Source organism: Microtus pennsylvanicus, chromosome 17 (genome assembly GCF_037038515.1).
Source record: "Microtus pennsylvanicus isolate mMicPen1 chromosome 17, mMicPen1.hap1, whole genome shotgun sequence".
Lineage (NCBI taxonomy): Eukaryota > Metazoa > Chordata > Mammalia > Rodentia > Cricetidae > Microtus > Microtus pennsylvanicus.
Genome location: NC_134595.1, coordinates 35,495,388 through 35,514,473, shown reverse-complemented (window position 1 = coordinate 35,514,473; position 19,086 = coordinate 35,495,388). Strand labels below are relative to the sequence as shown.

Below are 19,086 nucleotides of genomic sequence, written 5' to 3'. Positions count from 1 at the left end.
AGTACACTTTCCTGAGAGGTGTGAAGAGAACCGAGCTGGGTTTGCAGCAGACTCTGGCATGGGCACCCCAGTACCGCAGCGACGTGGGACCTGCTCTTGGAGCACAGAACCTGGGCAGGGCTCAGGGTGGAATCTTTTGTGTCCCGTTGCAGCAGCATCTTAAGGGAGGCCAACGCCTCTCTGGGCTCCAGGTTGATATGTCTAAGTCAGTGGTTCTCAACCTGTGGGCTACAACCCCCAGAGGGTTGCCTATCAGATATTCTACACACCAGATACTTACATTATGATTCATAACAGTAGCAAAATTACAGTTATGAAGTAGCAACGAAAATAATTTTATGGTTGGGATCACCATAGCATGTGGAGCTGTATTAAAGGGTCGCGGTGTTAAGAAGGCTGAGAGCCGCTGCCCTAAGCGAGCTTAAGGGCTGTGAGACTGATTAGAGGAAGAAGCCCAGCAAACAGGAAAAACAACAAACAATAGAGAGCCTTACCGTAATCTCTTTAAAAAAAAAAAAACAGGCAAAAGATTACAAGGCGAAAGTCTTTCTTTCTCTGGATCCTCTTTTGTTACTATACTTTTCTCAATTATAATTATTAACGCATATCAATTATACAAACTAGTGGGTTTCGCTACAATTTTCACACATGAATATAGTATACTTTTTTGATCATGTCCACTTTCCTTCCTTTTTTTAGCCTTTTGGCTCTGCCCTGGCTACTTCCTTTATCCTCTCGTTTTCCCAGGAACACATAAGATTGAAACTGTACGCAACAGGGAAGGGAAAGATGATGACAGTGACCGCCCAGGACTTAATACTTCCCCCAACCCACCGTCCCAACAGGTAGAAGTCACAAACATGAAAAGAAGGCTTGGGTGGGAAAGGGTAGGTCCTAAAACGGAGGGTCATGGAGGCAGGAGGGTGAATAAGGATTTGAGGTGCTGACTTTGTTCTCCCTTCTCCCGAAATACCAGGGCAGATAGCAAATACCTGGAAACTCCAAGCTTCCCTGCAAGTGATGGCCTAATCTCATATTCTTGGCTAACAACAACTTCAGGCTCACGGGTTCAGGCTCATGAAGTTCACTTTCAAGACAGCGAAGGGAGGTGCTTGGTGAGGGAACCAGCTGTAGGGTGCTCTCATTGGCAGAGTTAGTCCCTACCTCCTCCCGTTAGGTGGGAGGAGTCTCAGTAAAGGTAGCATTACTGTTCTTTTACCTTGTTACCTTTAAAGTACCAGCGGCAGACCATGAAGGCAGCAGACCATGAAGACAGCAGCCTGGGGGGGGGGGGCGGTGTCTGTCGTCCCCCCCCCCCCCACGGCTCTGTTGCTGCCGCTCAGTGTACTTTTAACTAAATCTCTATTGTTCTAATGCCCACGCCTTTGATCCCAGCACTCAGGAGGCAGAGATAGGCGGATCTCTGTGAGTTCGAGACCTGCCTGGTCTACAGAGCTAGTTCCAGGACAGGCTCCAAAGCCACAGAGAAACCCTGTCTCGAAAAACCAAAAAAAAAAAAAAAAAAAGCTTGAGATTCAGAGGCTAGTGAAAGCCTGCAAGCTTAGAGAGCTGGAATAGCAACTGGCTAACTGTCTCTCTCTGCTGGCAACCAGGATACAAACCCAACACACCACCCCAACTAAAAAATAAAATCACACTAAGCTCCTCTCCGCTACTTCCTGTCAACCAGTTGCTAACCTCGCCTCTCTAAGCCCAGGTGAATTTTGTTTAATGAACACAAATACAGCACATCTTCATATAGTTAACAAATGTAGCGTGAACAAACGTAACACATCTTTGCCTGGATAAACAAATATTCCGCAACATGGAAGAACATGGTAACAGTGCCACCGTGAGTACTCCCTATGGGTGCCACAGGTTCTAAGCCGTTCTCATCATATCTTCTTAATCCTTCTGAGAAACCTAGGAATACAGGAAGTGTCTTCAGTCCTACCTTGACCCCTAAGGAAATTTGCCTATGGTCACATACGTGGCACATGGCAGAGCCAAGGACCTCACAAACCATGCCATGACACCTCATTTACATCAGGTGATTAGGCCAACGCTTGGGCCACCAGCACATGTTCAAAGGCAGGAGAGACGACAGCAACAGAACACACGGGTGGGACAGTGTAGACACGGATGACAAGATGGGGCTAGGGGAGGAATAGTTTGCCCAGTGTCTCTCACCCAGCAAATGAGAGAATTGATACTTGAACGCAGAATTCAAAGCAGGGATTGGCACACAATGAGTCCCCAGTAAGTTTTACTTCTTGGTGCTTATTTTTATCTTTGTGTACATAGAAGTCTCAAAGTAATGTGGGAGGCAGAAGGGTTGTTAATGAGTAGCTGGTCCAATGCTTTACAAAGAGAGTCTTAGCCAATTTTGCTTTAAGTGGGTCTCCATGAAGTTGGAGTCTTTGGGTTGCAGCCAGCACGGGGATACTAAACAAGCTTCTCAGGGGATTTCGATGCAGCTTTAACTCTCAGGAGACATTGGGTTGAGGGAGAGATCTCTTAAACACAGAGTCACCAGCCCGAGAGTAGGAAAGCTGGGATTGAACCTGGGAAAGGTCTTTTGTGCTTAGAGTCAGGGGTGACCCTAAGTACCTGCGGCCCTGGTCGGAAACATCAGAAAGCAACGCGAGACTCCAGCTTGTTTGCACCTGCGCAATACGTGACTCTGCAACCTCCACCGGATCCCCTAAACGCCCCCACATGATCCATTAACCGCAGAGAACGAAAAGCCATTTTAGGAGAATTTCACCACAGGGCTCCAAGGAGCATCATAAGGGTTTTGCACAATCTAGGCTGCACGCCCCTCCACTAGTGTGTAAGGATCACGGAAGACGGATTCGAAGGGTCAATTCTGTACTTTTCCCCTAACCTGTCAGATGATTTGGCTTGGTTTCTGGAACAAAAAGGGAACACAGTGCCCTGGCATCGCTGAAACTTCCTGAGAAGTGTAGTGGCCTGGAACCTTGGACCTGGGCCCAGCCCACCGTATGCAAAGAACCCAGTTCTAGCTACTCAAGGCTTAGCTAAATTACGTTCGTCTATTGAGCCAGGCAAAGGTATGAGGCCAAATCAGCCTTTAATTTTGGCTCTTTGGTAACAACAGTGATGGTAATGATGAGTTAGACAGAAAGACAACCAGACATTAGGGTACACATTTAGGCTGTTAGAAATCCGGATACAATTATGAATGAGCACATTAAGAATGACCTTCGCTGGGCGGCGGTGGCGCACGCCTTTAATCCCAGCACTCGGGAGGCAGGCGGATCTCTGGGAGTTCGAGGCCAGCCTGGTCTACAAGAGCTAGTTCCAGGACAGGCACCAAAGCTACAGAGAAACCCTGTCTCGAAAAACAAAACAAACAAACAAACAAACAAACAAAAAAAAAAAAAGAGAATGACCTTCTCCTTCCCACCAGCCCTCCAATCCTGTGGTTTGTTTACTATGCAGATCATGTTTGACTTCACAGAATTGGGTGTTCTTTAAATTCAATTATTGTGAGGTTAAGTTCCTCTCTCCAGAAGCAGTTGAGTAAATTTAGAAGCCATTAGAGGGAATAGGTACATTTGTCTTTTACCAGTTAAATGATAGGGAGAGAGGCAAGGCAGGAGTGAAATAGTTACCAGGACAATGAAGGTTGCAGTTTGCAGGGCTTGGGATCATCTGCCCACCTTCCTTGTCCCATGTAGCCTTCCTTTTGCTTTGTTTTTAAGATGATGAGCAGATAGATTAGGACATTTTTCATGAAGATGGAAGTAGATTCTATGTGTGAGGCTTTGTGTATCCGTGTCTGTGTGTTTCTGAGAGTAAGTGGCTGGTATGAGACTAGAAATAGAAATAATTTTGTAGGTTAATTGGATTTTGTATAGATAACTACGGCTTATTAGGCTTTAAATCTCCCCTCGTCTTAGTAACAGAGTTCTCTCTTTGTTAGATCTAATTATCTTGCAACAATTCATAATTCCTCTCTGCTATTATTGGCCTGCTGTTGGTCCCTTGAAGCCACGATTTGGCCTTAGATACATTGAGAAAAGCACGGTCTGTCTGGAAAAGGAGTATGATGGGTGGGGAGCTAAAAAGACTCTTCAGAAAACAGAGCTACTCAACACTGTCTAATACAGTATGCACAGAATTCAGAATGCCTCGTCTGTGAACAATAATGGATTTTCAGGTCTTGGGGTGACGTGGGAAATCCTTCTGTGTATGTGTTGCTTTTATTGGTTAATGAATAAAGAAACTGCTTTGAGCCTATGGCAGGGCAGAACAGAGGTAGGTGGGGAAAACTAAACTGAATGCTGGGAGAAAGAAGGCAGAGGCAGGAGAAGCCACGTAGCCCCCGCCAGAGACAGGCACAGGATGCCAAATAGAACTTTACCCAGTAAGCCACAGCCACGTGGCAATACACAGATGAACAGAAATGGGTAAAATGAAGATGTAAGAGCTAGACAATAAGAAGCTAGAGCTAATGAGCCAAGCAGTGATTTAATGAATACAGTTTCTGTGTGGTTATTTCGGGGCTGAGCAGCCAGGAACAAACATGGTCTCCTACAACACTGGGGTATCTTTGGAGGTCATCACTCTCCCCTCGCTTCATCCTCCATAGTCTGCTGGCAAGGATGCCACCCTGATACGTCGTTTTTGTCTTGATCCTGATACCAGAATACATTGACTCCCACAGTCTGGGGAGTGAGGAAATGATTGCCTACTGTCCTGACGGAAGAAGACACTGGGATTTTCAAGTTTACCCTAGCTCTGTTATCCCACGCTTTAACCTATTTGGGCTTTGTCTCTTCCTGTCTCAGCCTTTCTTCACAAACCTAAAAGGCGGAGATACAAACAACTGGTCTATATTTTGGACCCATGATGTTGTTTGTTATGCCTTTAGTCTGTGTGTGTGCACGTGTGTGTGTGTGTGTGTGTGTGTGTGTATGTGTGTGTGTGTGTGTGTGTGTTATTGATAGTCCTCACTGTTTGCTGGTCTCAGGATGTGAGGGCTTCAAGGATTGACAGAAAACGGTGCCTGACTTTCCCTATCATCAGAAACACTACCTAGGGAAGTTTCTAACTTCTTTGGCATTTCCATGTCCTCAACACACACACACACACACACACACACACACACACACACACACACACACACACCCTATGGCCTAATTCTTACTCCTGTACCTACTACTCCCTATCACAATACAGAGATCTAGCCTGGAGGGAAATTCTTACTTTGAAGTTTCTATCCTGTGGGTTTTCATAGCTGAACAGCTACAAGACCACCAGACTTTCCTTTAATATAGACTCTCAGAGCAAGCTTTAGTGGACTATTCTGCTTATGAAAATCTTTGTCTCTTAACTCATTCTTAACAAATATTTCCCTTCCTACTAATAAGGTTAGAAGCATGAGGGCAGTGTGAAGAAGTGAGATCCTATTTTGACCTGTGCCCTGCCCCCCCCACATCAATTCCTATCCAATGAACACGGCCCAGAACTGACTTCAGAGCTGGGGATGAAGGGAAGGAGTAAGGTGCATGTCTTTGTGCTGATGGGTAAGGGGATCCAGCAAGATCATCTCTCATATCAGGTCAGAAAAGCTAAGGGTCTTCCAGACAGGCACTGTGGGTAGAAGAAAAGACGAAGGCGACCATACCAGCGTGGGAAGAGGTGATTTGGGTAACTGAGACAGTCCCATTTTCAGGAGCACCTAACAGACTCTCTGAATGGTATCTTCATTCATGAAGTGGGAGCAATTACTACTAACCTCACTGTATTGAGGTGGCAGGTGGAATCACATCTACAGACATGCTCTGCAGACAGCGAGGAGAGAGAGCAACCCAAGAAAGAAGAAGACATAAAGGAAGGAAATTAATATTTGAAGGAGGCAGGAAAATGGCTTTGTAAGCAAGTTTTGCTAACCCCCATTGTAACCCCTACATACTAACCTCCATTTAAGTTGAGTGAATGCCAACTTGCTACCTCGCTCCCCTGGTTTCATACATGAGGCAATTTGTTTTGATAAAAGAAAATCTCCCTGAAGCTCTCCAGGTGTTTTATCTCAACACTTTGATAATTTTTCCTACACCTTCATGCTCAGCACCCAATAGCTCCCTTTCATATTTCACCTAGAAAATGGGTAAAAAGTCCAAACTAAAATTTGCCAGACTCATGGATAAATCTTGGTTTCTCATCTGACTTAGTCCATCAGCAAAATTGACTCCTCCTTTTTTTAGTATACTTCGTATTCTTCCTCAGCTTGCGAAATACAGCATTTTCTTACCTGGCTAGCCTTCTCTTCTCAGCCTCTTCTGCTGGTTCCCAACATCTTATGACTTCTAAAACCCGGTGCCCCTCCTTTTCTGGCATACGCTGACCACTTTGGTTATCTCATCTAAGCAGTGGATTTAACGCCACCACCACCCCACACACACGGCTAATGAGTCTCATGCCCCTATCTCGTCTCAGGCCCAGATGCCAGGCTAATGTACACCACAGTGCTTGCTGGGAAGTTCCCACTCCATAGCTGATGGACCTCTCATGGTTGATCCTTTCAAAAGCGAGCACCCAATCTTTACTCCAAACCCCGCTTGCTTTTCAGTCTCAATTCAAATAAAAGCAACTCTCCCATTCTTCCCAACGCCCAAGTCAAAATTAGCATCATCGTCTCCTTTCCTGTCTTGCTCACATACCACATCAAATCCTCCCACCAACCTCAACATTTATTTCTTCAAAAAATACATCCGAGTCTTCATATTTCTTAGGTTTTGTCTTGATACTGTTTGGTCTGAAACATATTCATCCTTTATTTATGGATTATTGTAATGGCCTTCTAGCTCCAGATTCTGCCTTTCCCCCTCTAGTCTGTCTCCAATAGAGAAGCCAGCACAGCCCTGCCATACACAGTACCATGTCATTTGAAGGAGGCAAGAGGGGCTCAGAGACTAAGAAAGTCTCCACAACCTTTCACTCAGAACACCCAAGACTACCCATCTCATGCATAAATGTCAGGCCCTTAAGACAGGCCATAACCCTTGCCTTATCTGTTTCCCCACCACTGGTCCCTATTTTGACGTCTTCTATTTTCTTTCTTTTTTTTAGATTTCTTTATTTTTATGTGCATTGATGTTTGGCCTGCATGTATGTCTGTGTGAGGGCTTTGGATCCCCTGGAACTAGAGTTACAGACAGTCTTGAGCTGCCATGTGGGTGCTGGGAATTGAACCCGGGTCCTCTGGAAGAACAGCCAGTGCTCTTAACTGCTGAGCCATCTCTCCAGCCTCAGTCTCTCCTATTTTCCTTCCTCTCGCTTACTCAATCTTAGCACGCCAGTGTCTTTGGTTTTCCTGAAATATGTCAGCCACTTTTCTGCCTCAGAACCTGTGCCCAGATTGCTTGGTCCCAAATATCTGCACGGCTTAGGTCTCTGCCTGCCTCACATCTTAGTTCAAACACCCTTCTTCAGTGGGCTTCCATAGACATTGGTTTTGATATATAGTTACTTTCCTGGTTGCTCTGACAAAATACAAGAATTTTACTTGGTTCTCCATCCACTCGAGTGGACAGCCAAGATGAGCCACCACAGAGTCTCAGGGAATATGGTCCATCGTGGCAGGAACGTCAGGGCAGTGAGAACTTGAAGCATCTGGTCACACTGCATCAAAGGCAGTAAGCAGAGAGGGAGAGATGCTTGTACTCAGATCCTTTCTCAGTCACTCTGGCTCCCAGCCCGTGGGGTGCTGCCACCTACTCTCAGGATGGGTCTTCCCTCAAGTTAAGCATTTCTGGAAATGGCTTCATAAACACACCCCAGAGGTATGTTTCCATGGTGATTCTAAACGCAGTCGACTTGACAACAAAGATTAGCCACCACACCATCCCATTTAGAACTTTAGTCGGCCTCGTCCTCCTCCATAGTCCCTTTTCCCTTTCCATGCCATTTTCTCCACAACACATGACAGCATATCTTAGGTAGACACAATGGACTTGTTTATCTGATTCATTGTCTTTCTCTACCAGAGAACTTCATGCCTCCCATCTAGAAGATGGAACACAGTACATAAATACTGAATGGACAGGGAATGACCAAACACAGCCTAGAGTGCTCAGCAAGTTGATCAAGGTCGCACAGATTGCCAGAGCCTAGATAAAGCCAAGACTGTCTAGGATGAGAGCCGGACTCTTAATCATCATGAGCCACAAAAAAAGGAAAAGAACTAGAAGCTGTGCCCTAAGGCTGATATGTTATCGTTTCCTTGTTTTGGTATCCCAGAACAGCAAACTCCAGCCCAGCACGGGACTGCCTTGGCCACAAGATGCTGTATGTATTTCTTCCTGTTCAATGTTCCTGGTATTGCCATAGCAACCAGGTAACCTGAGGACTCTTGAAGCTAGACCTTCAGGCTGAAAGAGGCAAAAAAAAAAAAAAAAAAAAAAAAAAAGAAAGAAACAGGCTCAAAAATAAATAAGAAAATCTGTGATTAGAGAAACAGCCATGGCTGCCACCTGCCCTGTTGGTAGAAGAATCTTCATCCTTTTCCAGCCCCTCCTACCTGATTAGTGACGGCCACAGCTGGGAAATGCCTTGTGCTGAGCCCCGCCTGTAGCACAACGCCAACCCAAGAGACCTGTGTTCTTCTCTGGTCTAGCATCTCTAAACTAAAGGTCCCCCAAATATTCCCGCTGCCCTGTAGTAACACAAGAACATTTCTGGACTGGGAGTCTAGAATACTGCCTTCCGATCCCTGTACCAGCAGGGCAGACTCTCCTAGAATGTCCTTTGTCTTAGCTTCTCTCTGTGACCCAGCTGAGCCTTTTCTTAAGGCTTCTGCTCCTTTCTTACCTATTTGACAGATCTTAGCATGACAGTAGGAAAATGGAATGGTAATAGAAAAAATAAAACTGAATGGAAGTCTTAAAGAAATGGGAGTTAGAACTGGAGTGTAGCAAGACCGCTTACGTATGCTGGGGACTGTCAAGTCCTTTGCTTGCTTCTTCTCCCTTGGTCCTTTAAGGAGGCAAGCGTTATCTGTACTTGGAGGGTAAAGATATCACAAAGGGCAAGGGCTTTCCTACATCTGCTTACCTAGTAATGGGTGAAGAGACATCCAAAATCAAAGTGCTTGATTTCTAAAATGCATTTCCTTAACCACTGCCACACACTCCACCCCTTAGAGGGCCAGTTTCTTCCGTGTCCCTAAGCCCTGAGATGACTAAGGAGTAGCTGGTCCCTTTGCATTTAGTGAACCCCTTTGACCACTGCAGTTTGCTGAACTCTGAAGATAAGTTTATTATAATCTTCCCCACTTGAAGGGTGGTTTTGTAATTAGAAAAAAAAAAGTGGCACACGGGAGAAAGATGCCCTGTGACAGAGTTCATGTGGAGGGGTTTTTATTGGCGGGGTACATAAAGAAGGGGAGGGGGAGAACTGCCGCTGGGGACAGGAGCAGCAGAACAGAGAGAAGAGAGAAGGGGAGGGGAGCAGAGGGAGGGAGGAAAGGAGGAAGGGAGGGAGGGAGGGAGGGAGGGAGGGGGAGAGAGAGAGAGAGAGAGAGAGAGAGAGAGAGAGAGAGAGAGAGAGAGAGAGAGAGAGAGGTGGGTTGGGTCCTTTGAAACAGGAACTAATGAATGTACACAGGAGGTGCTCATAGTGGCTGAAGCTGAGGACCTAACCTGTCAGGACCCCAAGGGCAGGCCAGTACAGATGCCTGAATACTAACAGGAGGAGCTTCAGGAGCTGGGATAGAGAGCCTTGTTCTTCCCCACATTATGAAGCCTGTATAGTTTAGTCCACTCCGTTCTGGGCAGCTTCAGTTTGCCTAGTTGCTTGGGTATCAGTGAAATTAGGTATCAGCTGAAATCTAAAGGGATATGAAAATGATGCGGTACCAAACGGTCTGTAATGAAGCAGGGGGAGGAGACAGGGCTACAAGTGGCCATCATGGAAGATATGGCTGAGGGGCCTAATGTGGGCCAGAAATATCCCTCCCTGCTCCGGGGAAGTGACAGAAAAAGACTCCCAGCACGACGGGCCCACTGTGGTGAAGCTCAGACCTGGTTTCTCCTTTCCCCATGCCTCTGTGACATGGACTAAGACTCTTCTTCTTCTTCTTCTTCTTCTTCTTCTTCTTCTTCTTCTTCTTCTTCTTCTTCTTCTTCTTCTTCTTCTTCTTCTTCTTCTTCTTCTTCTTCTTCCTCTTCCTCTTCCTCTTCCTCCTCTTCTTCTTTCTTCTTCCTCTTCCTCCTTTTTCTTCTCCTCTTCCTTCTCCTCCTCCTCTTTCTCCACCTCTTCCTCCTCCTCCTCTTTCTGCTCCTCCTCCTCTTTCTTCTCCTCCTCTTCCTCCTCCTTCTCTTCCTCCTTTTTCATTCTCCCTTCCCCCTCCTGCTCCTTCTTCTCAAGACAGGGTTTCTCCGTGTAGCCCTGGCTGTCCTGGAACTCACTCTGTAGACCAGGCTGACCTCAAACTCACAGAACTCCCCCTGCCTCTGCCTCCCAAGTGCTGGGATTGAAGGCATGCGCCACCACCACCAAGCATTCCACCTCACTTTTGAGACAGTCTCTCAGTGAGACATGCAGCTTGCCATTTTTAAGCTAGGCTACCTGACCAGTGAGCCTCAAGAACCCTCCTGTCCCTGCCTCCCTAGCTCTGGGATTCAAGCATGCACCACTGTGCTCAACCTTTTATATGAATGTAGGAGCAAACTTCAGGTCCTCATCTTTGTGCATCAAGCACTTTACCAAGTAAACTGAGCTGTTGCTCTGGTCCCCATCCCCCACCCCCTCCATTTTAGCTCTAATGGAGTTTACAGTAGAGAACATCTTCATTAATTTAACATGATCCCATTTTTGCTGCCAGTTATTTCTATTCAATTGTTCTTGAAGACACGTGTATAACTAGAAGGATCTAGGTAAGTTGGCATTTTACTCTAACCAATTGACTGTGGCCTTTGTCACAATCAGCTCAGCATAGCACTTGCACAAATGCTAAATTTAAAAGTTTCGTGGATTTTTTTTCTTTAAAATCTATCATTGCTATATTCATCAGATACATATTTCTAAATGAGCTTTGGTACCCCGTTTACTAGTATTTGTAGTGCTAGAAGTGGGTCCTGTCTGCCTTTTGGGTTGTCCTACGGTGCATATGGGGGATTAACAAGTTGTTTCAGGGGAAGCAACTCAGCTCCGGCCTCTTGGCCCCTGAGCCAGGCACTGGGACCAGAATGGGTTCGCTCTAAAGCTAGGTATGTGACTGTTCAAAGGGTCTAGTGAGATCTAATGTTCCCATACAGAGCCACGATGGGAGCCCAGATCGCATTATCAGCTGTTTCCAGCCGGTAGTTTTTCACGCCTTTTCTCCTCGCTGATGCCTGGGAAACAAGGGGTGCAGGCTGCTGTCACTTAGTTTCACTGCCAGCCACCGGAAGTAATGTCTTTTACCTGATCGGCAACTTGACATGGCTGCTTAACAACCCGATTAATCAAACCTAGCTCATCCCGTTAGAATTAATGAGCCTAGGAAACGCTGCCATGAATAATGAGGGCTTTGCCCCTCCCCCAGCACCTCTCCACATTTACCGCTCCCATTTCCTTCTCATAACCATCGCAGGGATGCTCAGCAACTCAGGGAGTTAGAGTTTGCTGGGTGTACTGAGTGACCGCTGCCAGGCATCACCGAATCCAAGATTGGCTGTGTTCTGGAGGAGTAATACCTCCTGTTCATCAAATAGATAAGCCCATGATCAGCTGCAGAAGTCAGATTATTGTCTAGCAATATTGAATGCTGGGGATGTACCGCTGTTCAAAATCCTGCCCTGAGAGGAAGTCACAGTGCAGTGACCTGGAGACTAATGGAGAAATGGCATGAAGTAAGGCTGGGAAAGGTCATAGCCAAGAGAAGCTGTTGGTACCTGAGGAGCAGTGTGGAGAATTAAGTTTTGGGGATGCTGAATACCTGAGTATCTCTACTACCCAGTAAAGTCATGCACACAGGTGCATGGAGTTCCGGGTGCTGCAAAAATTACTGGGTTAATAAGATGAACATGGTTGGCCTGGTGGTGGTGGCGCATACCTTTAATCCTAGCACTTGGGAGACAGAAGCAGGCAGATCTCTGTGAGTTCTAGGCCAGCCTGGTCTACAGAGCTAGTTTCAGAACAGTCAGGACTAACTACATAAAGAAAGAAACCCTGTCTCCAAAGACAAACCAGAAAAGATGAACATTGTTCCTATTCTCATAGAGCGGGCAATGCAGGTGCCTAATACAACATTTGGTTTATATTTTTTCATTTAGTCATTCAAACACAAAAGATTGCCAAGTGTTTTCTACTGTAGGGCTTAGCACCAGGGAAAGGGTGTACAAAGGTGTTAGCCACACACCTTCCTCTCCAGGGTCCTTCGGAGGGCAGAGGGGTACATTACTAGATTCTTGTGGTCATGTGTTGAGTTCTCTAAGAATGACATGCTAAATTTATTCGGCATAAAGTTGGTGTGGGATGGTTGCAAATGTGTGCCCCATGTTGGGTGCCAAATTTTAGTAGTATCAAAGAGTTCCACAATAGCCCAGAATGGAGTATAGCAAAAGTTTATTAATTTGAGGATAAACTCACAGGAAGGGCAGTGATCTACAGTCCTCTGCATGCACTAGGAACTGGAACCAAATCCACCCCCCCAAAAAAAAGTGCCGTGCATGCTTCTTGTCTGCACTTATAGTACATGCGACCACACCCAAAGTGGGCTGCTATCTTAAAGGCTATTGACTGCAGGAGTTCCCACAACATAAAGTCCTCTCTACCTGGAGAAGTCATGGATGACTCCATGCAGGAAGTGGCGTTTGAGCCATCATAAAAATAAAACTAACCAGTACACTGAGTACAAGAGGACTTCACACAAGCTGTTTTTGTGTATAGGAGTAGAAATAAAAGGGAAGAAAGATTCCGGAAATCATAAGAAGGAGATGGCTGGTTCTGTAGTCTACAGTGAAGAACATGACTAAAGATGCAGATGGATACACTTAGAGCTCAGAAGATCCTGGGCTTGCTTATTCATGGTTGAGAACAAGGCATAGTTTTCTAAGTGACGAAACATTTGAATAAGCAAGGAAATGGCTCAAGAGGCCTCATCCCAATATAGTATCACAGGGTGCAGGAATTGGACTGGGCACAGGTCCTTTGATAGGAGTGAGACAGAGGAGCTGAATCCAAAATGAGTGACCTGGACTGGAAGCTTGGAGACCAAAGGAAGAGGAAGACTCAAGAGCAAAGGCCCTTTATAAGATCAGAGGGAATGCAGAGCCCAGATATTAAGGTCCCTGGGAAGGGGAGTGGAAGAGCTGAGTCAATGGGGATTTTGTGAGCAAAGAGTGGGTGCGGAGCTGGGAAGGAAGGAGATAGAGGTTAAAAAGAGAGAGCGAGCAAAAAAAAAGGGGGGGGGAATGGAAGCCAGGCAATGGTGGCACATGCCTTTATTCTCAGCAAATGGGAGTCAGAGGCAGGTGGATCTCTGCAAGTTCGAGACCAGCCTGGTCTACAGAGCAAGTTCCAGGATAGTCAGGGCTACACAGAGAAATCTTGTCTCAAAAACCAGAAAAGGAGAGAGAGAGAGAGAGAGAGAGAGAGAGAGAGAGAGAGAGAGAGAGAGAGAGAAAAGGAGAGGAAGCGGAGGATATAGCTGGTGAGCTTCACAGAGGCACTTTGGGGCCACCGTATCAGGCATCAAGAGACACAGGTTTCAATCATGGCTATCTGATGTGTCACGGGGAGCACTAGAGCATTGGTTACACTCTGCAGTTCGGTTACCAGGGGCTTCTCATCCTGACACCACCTAGCTTGGCCAGATTTGTTTCCCACCTTCCCTTGCTTCTAAGCTGGTCTTTTGCCCTTTGCCCCAGAGTTGGCTGGAGCAACCCAGGTTTTCAGCAAGGCCATTGGCCAATCTCTAAGATCCCCAGGATTCAGGCCTGACCTACATTTCTCTTCCTCTCGGGGACCCAGCCCGGGAAGCATCACTGAGGGGACCAGTGCCTTTGCAGGAGAAGGCAAAGGCTCCCATTCAGAGTTCTACGGCCTACAGGCATTTCTCTGTACTCGGTCAAGGTGACCCGTGTGACATAATTTTAAACTATTACAACCAGGCTACTGAGAAGTTTTAGGGAAAGATCCCCTGTAGGACTGAGGGTAGTCTGTATGGGGTCCTGGGTTCAAATGCCAGCACTACCAATAATACAAATTCTATCATGTTCCCTCTTCTGTGGCAAACTGGAGATGGTGGAGGCTGTCCTGGTTTCAGTCTGTGTTCTCCAAATCTCTCCTGCCTCCACCAGCAGATTTCCGTCATTGTATCAGCTCTCTAGACAGAGCTTGTGACTTGGATGGAGTGGCTCAGATCAGGGTTTCAGCGTCCATCCACCTCTCTATCATCCGCTGGACTAAGGCTCCGGGCTCACCGTATCCCCTCTTTTTCTCACACAGGGAGAGCTGCTAAGCCCTTGCCGCTGTGATGGTTCAGTCAAATGTACTCACCAGCCGTGTCTCATCAAGTGGATCAGCGAAAGGGGCTGCTGGAGCTGTGAGCTGTGTTACTATAAGTACCATGTCATCGCCATAAGCACAAAGAATCCTCTACAGGTACACCCAGGGCTCCCCAGCCTGGGGTTCCCTCATTACCTGCTTTATGCTGGGGAATTACTGAACCTCAGATTCCAGGGCAGCTTGGTGACTAGAAGCCACACAGTCATGAGAGTATGAAAGAGATTCATTTCCTTTACGTCTAGACAAGGGGAAGGGTTGAGCAAAGAGAGAAATATATGAGGAAAGGAGTCAGGGGAGATGGGTGGAAAAGACAGAGTAAGATAACAAGTTAATGAGAAGAGGAAAGGAAGAAAAACGGAACGGGGGGAGGTGAAAGGGAGGGACCAAGAGACAAGAAGGAAGAGAGGGAAGAAGGGAAGAAAAGAGAAAAGCAAAGACAAACAGAACAGGCGATTGGGGATACATGGTGGGAAAGGGGAGGCTTGAGCTAAAGCCAAGAGCTTGAAAGGAAGCTGTGTAGAAGAGATGGCTCAGTGGAATTTTTCAGACTTTAATGTGCTTTTGATTTACCTGGAGTCTTAAAAAGTGGATTTCAATCCATGGTTTAGAGCAGGGTCTGAGAAGCTGCATTGCTAGCAAGCTATGGGGCATACTCTTGCTGGCCCACAGACCACACTTTCTATGACAAGGGACAGAGTGGGACAGAAGGGAGAAGCAAAGAAAATAAGGAAGAAACCATGACGACAGAGTTTTGTTTTGTTTTTTTTTTTAAAGGCCACCGTGAGAGCTAAGGGAAAACAGGCTCAGAGCTAGAGTAGGGACCTGTCAGATTGGCAGAATTCAGGGCTCCCTCTGCCCACCCTCTCCTCTCCCCCTGCTGACATAGCCATCTTCACCCCAATTGCTGCTAAGTCCTGTGCCAATCAGTCATAGCAAGCAGTTTACCAGTGAAGATAGTGCACACGCGCATGCGCACACACCCACACAGTGTTCTGCTCCTGAAAATACCTCCACATATACGTCATCGGTCAAGTAGCCATGTAATCAATTAGCCAGCAAGCCGGTGAGGATGGAGACCACAGATGCCTGACATTTTCCCTCCTCTGTGGGTGGGGCGGTGCGTCAACCTTGCAAATCCAGGAGAGCTGGGAGTGGGTGATTGTAGTAGGGTGAGCATCTCAAAACTTGTGGGGTACCCTGTGGCATTCTCCGTGGAGGAACTCTCTGGAATTCGGGGGAGGGAAGTATCAGGTTTCCAGGCACCTCTTGATGGGGAGCCCCTCCCGACTGCTGGTTCCATCTTCAACCGCTCCTCTCAGATCCTGAGGCAGCTTAAAATAGCAGTGCCAAGCAACAGCTGATTCGAGGTCCTCAGGGGGCAGTGGAGGCCTGAGCGCATTAACCCGCCCCTTTCTTTCCAGCTGACTCAGGCCTCAGGAAAGGTCATATCTAAAATCTATGAACTCACCCCAAAACACCCCCATCTCGGTTCCACCTTTGACTCATATAATGAAAAAATCATTCAGGTATAGCTTTTTACTTGGCGTAAAGAAAAGATTATTTTAAGTCTGCTTCAGGTAAGCAAATGGCAGCCCTGGCAATATTGGTCTGTTAATCTATTTCCAAGTTACTGAGCTGCCTTCAGTTATGAGTTTCTGGGCACTGGGGACCCCTCTGGTTCTGTTGATCCTGGAAATGCGATGGTTTGTGCGCAGTTGATGCCAGTTCATTTTTCTGTCTAGAAGCAGTTTGGACTTGAGGCTGCACTGTATGGGTGTATCCTCAATTGTTCCGAGTATGTATCCTGGCCTTCTCTGATCTAGCTAAGTGTGGCACAGTTGCCTGCTCTGCCACAGTGGTCACCTTCTGTGTAAAAAGCCCAGCTGGCCTATCTGCAGTAGAAGTCGCAGCTGCCAGATCTGATTAGATGGCAACAAAGCAATGGATAGGGTCCTGCCATCATATGGAAGATAGCTTGGCTCTCTCGCCTCCTGGTTGGTGTCCCAGGCAAAGATGTAAGAAATAGCTCAAGTCTTCAATATAGGGTGTTATGTTAGCGACACTCTCAAAGAAAGGTTTGTGTCTAGAATATCTACTAAGAAAGGAGGCATAGCCTAGTGGGTCTCCAGGCCCCGTCGACTGCATCCCACCTTTGAATGGCAATTCATTAATTCTGTCTTCCTCTAGTTTTAGTTAACCATGGTCAATTGACACCAAAAAAAAAATATTAAAAGGAAAACTCTAGAAAGAGTAACTTTTAATTGTGTATTGTTCTGAGTAGAACATGTCATGGCTTCCTGCTCCATCCTACCCAGGACATGGGTCATCCCTTTGTTCATCCGTTCAGGCTGTATAAGTTGTTTACCAATTGGTCACTTAGGAGACATCTTGGCTATTAGATCAGCCGGCATGAGCCAACACAAAACTAGAATATAGGGTCCGCTACTATCTGAGGCTTCTACTGGGGGCCTTGAAATGCATTCCTCTTGAATGATGGAAGACTATGATATATTAACACACATTTAATGCCTGCTTGTTAAGTTGGAGACAACTCAGTGAAGTGAGTGCTGTTATTACTCAATGCACGGGTTTAGACCATGGGAGCACAGAAGGATTTATAAACGTGCTGGAGGCTGTGCAGCTATGAAGCAAAGGAGCAGGTTGCTTTCTGCAACAAGAATTCCTGAGTCCAGGCGCATGTGCACCTGCCTAGACAAGTTTATCTGTGTCTTTACTGAAACAGTAAAGAATGCCCTTCGTGCCCTAGCTTCGCTCTGAACACTCACAATGCCTCAGGACACAGGACAGAACAATTACCTCCATCTTTAAAGAAGGGGAAATTGAAAGTCATTGTAATTAACTTCTTATCTACACCCAACAAGTTTGGGGGCACAGCTCAACCAGAATTGGGCTCTCTGTCCCCTTACTTGCTGTTCCTTCCCAGTTTAAGGACCAAGATTCCTCTTTGCCCTCCACCCTTGTCTCTTCACTCCCGCAGCAGAACTAGAGTCCACAGGGGGAAGGTCTTAGGATGTGGAGATTAGAACCTCACTGAGACTGAGATTCTTGTGATCCGGGTATTTGTCAGCAGCAGGACTTGGTACCACTGATGTTCTTCCCCCCTCTGAGCCCTCCTGTCAGGTCTCAGAGCTCTCTGCTCCTCAGCGCTCTCCTTGAGGTACCTCCTGTTACAGTTATTAATGGGACCTCACACAGGACAAGAAGAAATTCTGGTATACAGCATCTCATCCCCACTCTTCTTCGTCACACTCTCTTTGGTCAGAGGCCCCATTAGGGGGCTTGGGGCAGGAAGGGAGATTACAGGGATAAAGAGGACATATCTATGCCTCTAGAAGGTGGGGCTACTGATGCTCGAATGGTAGAAACAAACGAACAAAATCACTAGAAACTCTCTTCTAGACAGTGTGGAGTCGGCCCTGGAAAAAGCATGTATTGTACATGAGGGGAGTCTATGTGATAGGACCGTCTTCTGGAAAATGCCTTTGTTATGTGTAACCCTAGGCTGGGGAAGCGCTGGAAAATGAAAGGGCTGATTCTCTGTAATGGGATGCTATCTGTGCAATTAAATGTTAAGGCCCGTGTCCTACATCTAGACTAAAAGGGAACTGGTTTCCAATACTTACTGTTTGTTCCTTGGAGGTGAAGGCACACTAGCCCACTCGAACCTGTAGCTCTGGCCAGCCTTGCCCTTCTCCCCATTCTCTCTGCCTTTAGATTGCATTCCTTAAGCCAGCCACCGAGATCCATTCCCTTATTTGGCCCCTTCCTCCTGACCACCAAGGTCCAGCAATCAAAATCCCCCTTTGGTTCACTTAATTAACATGCCCAATTATAATTAAACACCTCACCCTAACACCAATTAAACGGCCATTTGCTTATGCGCCATATCTGTCTCCTTTCTATCCAGAGGCAGTCTATGACCCAGAGGGACAAAGGGCCCTGCTCCCTCTCCCTTGCCCCCTTTCTCCCTCATCCCCTACCTCTTGACCACCACATCCTAGCCCATTCTAACACAGACCTCTCCTTCTTCTTTTAAAAAATTACACCTGTAAGGCCATTTGCTGCCATTTTCTGCCTGAGTCCAAAAGCAGCCACTTTAACGTCTTCCCCACTTAATAAAGGATCTCTCTATGAAAATAGGTGTTTGGGTGTGGTTTATGCCTAATCTGGGGTCCTGGAGGAAGCTCCACTGTTCAGGAGTCTCCATCAGGAGGCCACGGGCCTACCCTGTCTGAGCCAACAATAGCAGAAGGAGGGGTCCCTGGTGGCAGATGGAAGGCCATGTGCCTCTCATTTGTCTTTAGGTCACAGTGGTTCCGAGAACGTTCCCTGAAGGACATTATGCAGACCCATGGTGGACCGCATTTGGAAACTCATAGAGTTGTGTGCCCCAAGGCTATGTCTTGTCCAGTGTTGTCTAGTGCTTTAGCTCCAACACCTAGTATGGTGGCCAAGCATATAGAGATCGTCAATACTTGCTTGTTAAGTGAAATAAGCCTAAACCAAAACCCTGCTCAAGGCTAATTTAGGACATTGCTCCAT

At 46.7% G+C, this 19,086-nt stretch overlaps 1 protein-coding gene across 1 annotated transcript in view; it reads left to right on the top strand.

Annotated features, from left to right (window-relative positions):
• Positions 1–19,086, top strand: part of Marchf4 (membrane associated ring-CH-type finger 4) — a 124,587-nt gene that overhangs the window by 85,872 nt on the left and 19,629 nt on the right. The window contains exon 2 of the mRNA XM_075951701.1: positions 14,464–14,619. Coding sequence (XP_075807816.1) covers positions 14,464–14,619 — 156 coding nt within the window. The remainder of the gene's footprint in view (positions 1–14,463; positions 14,620–19,086) is intronic.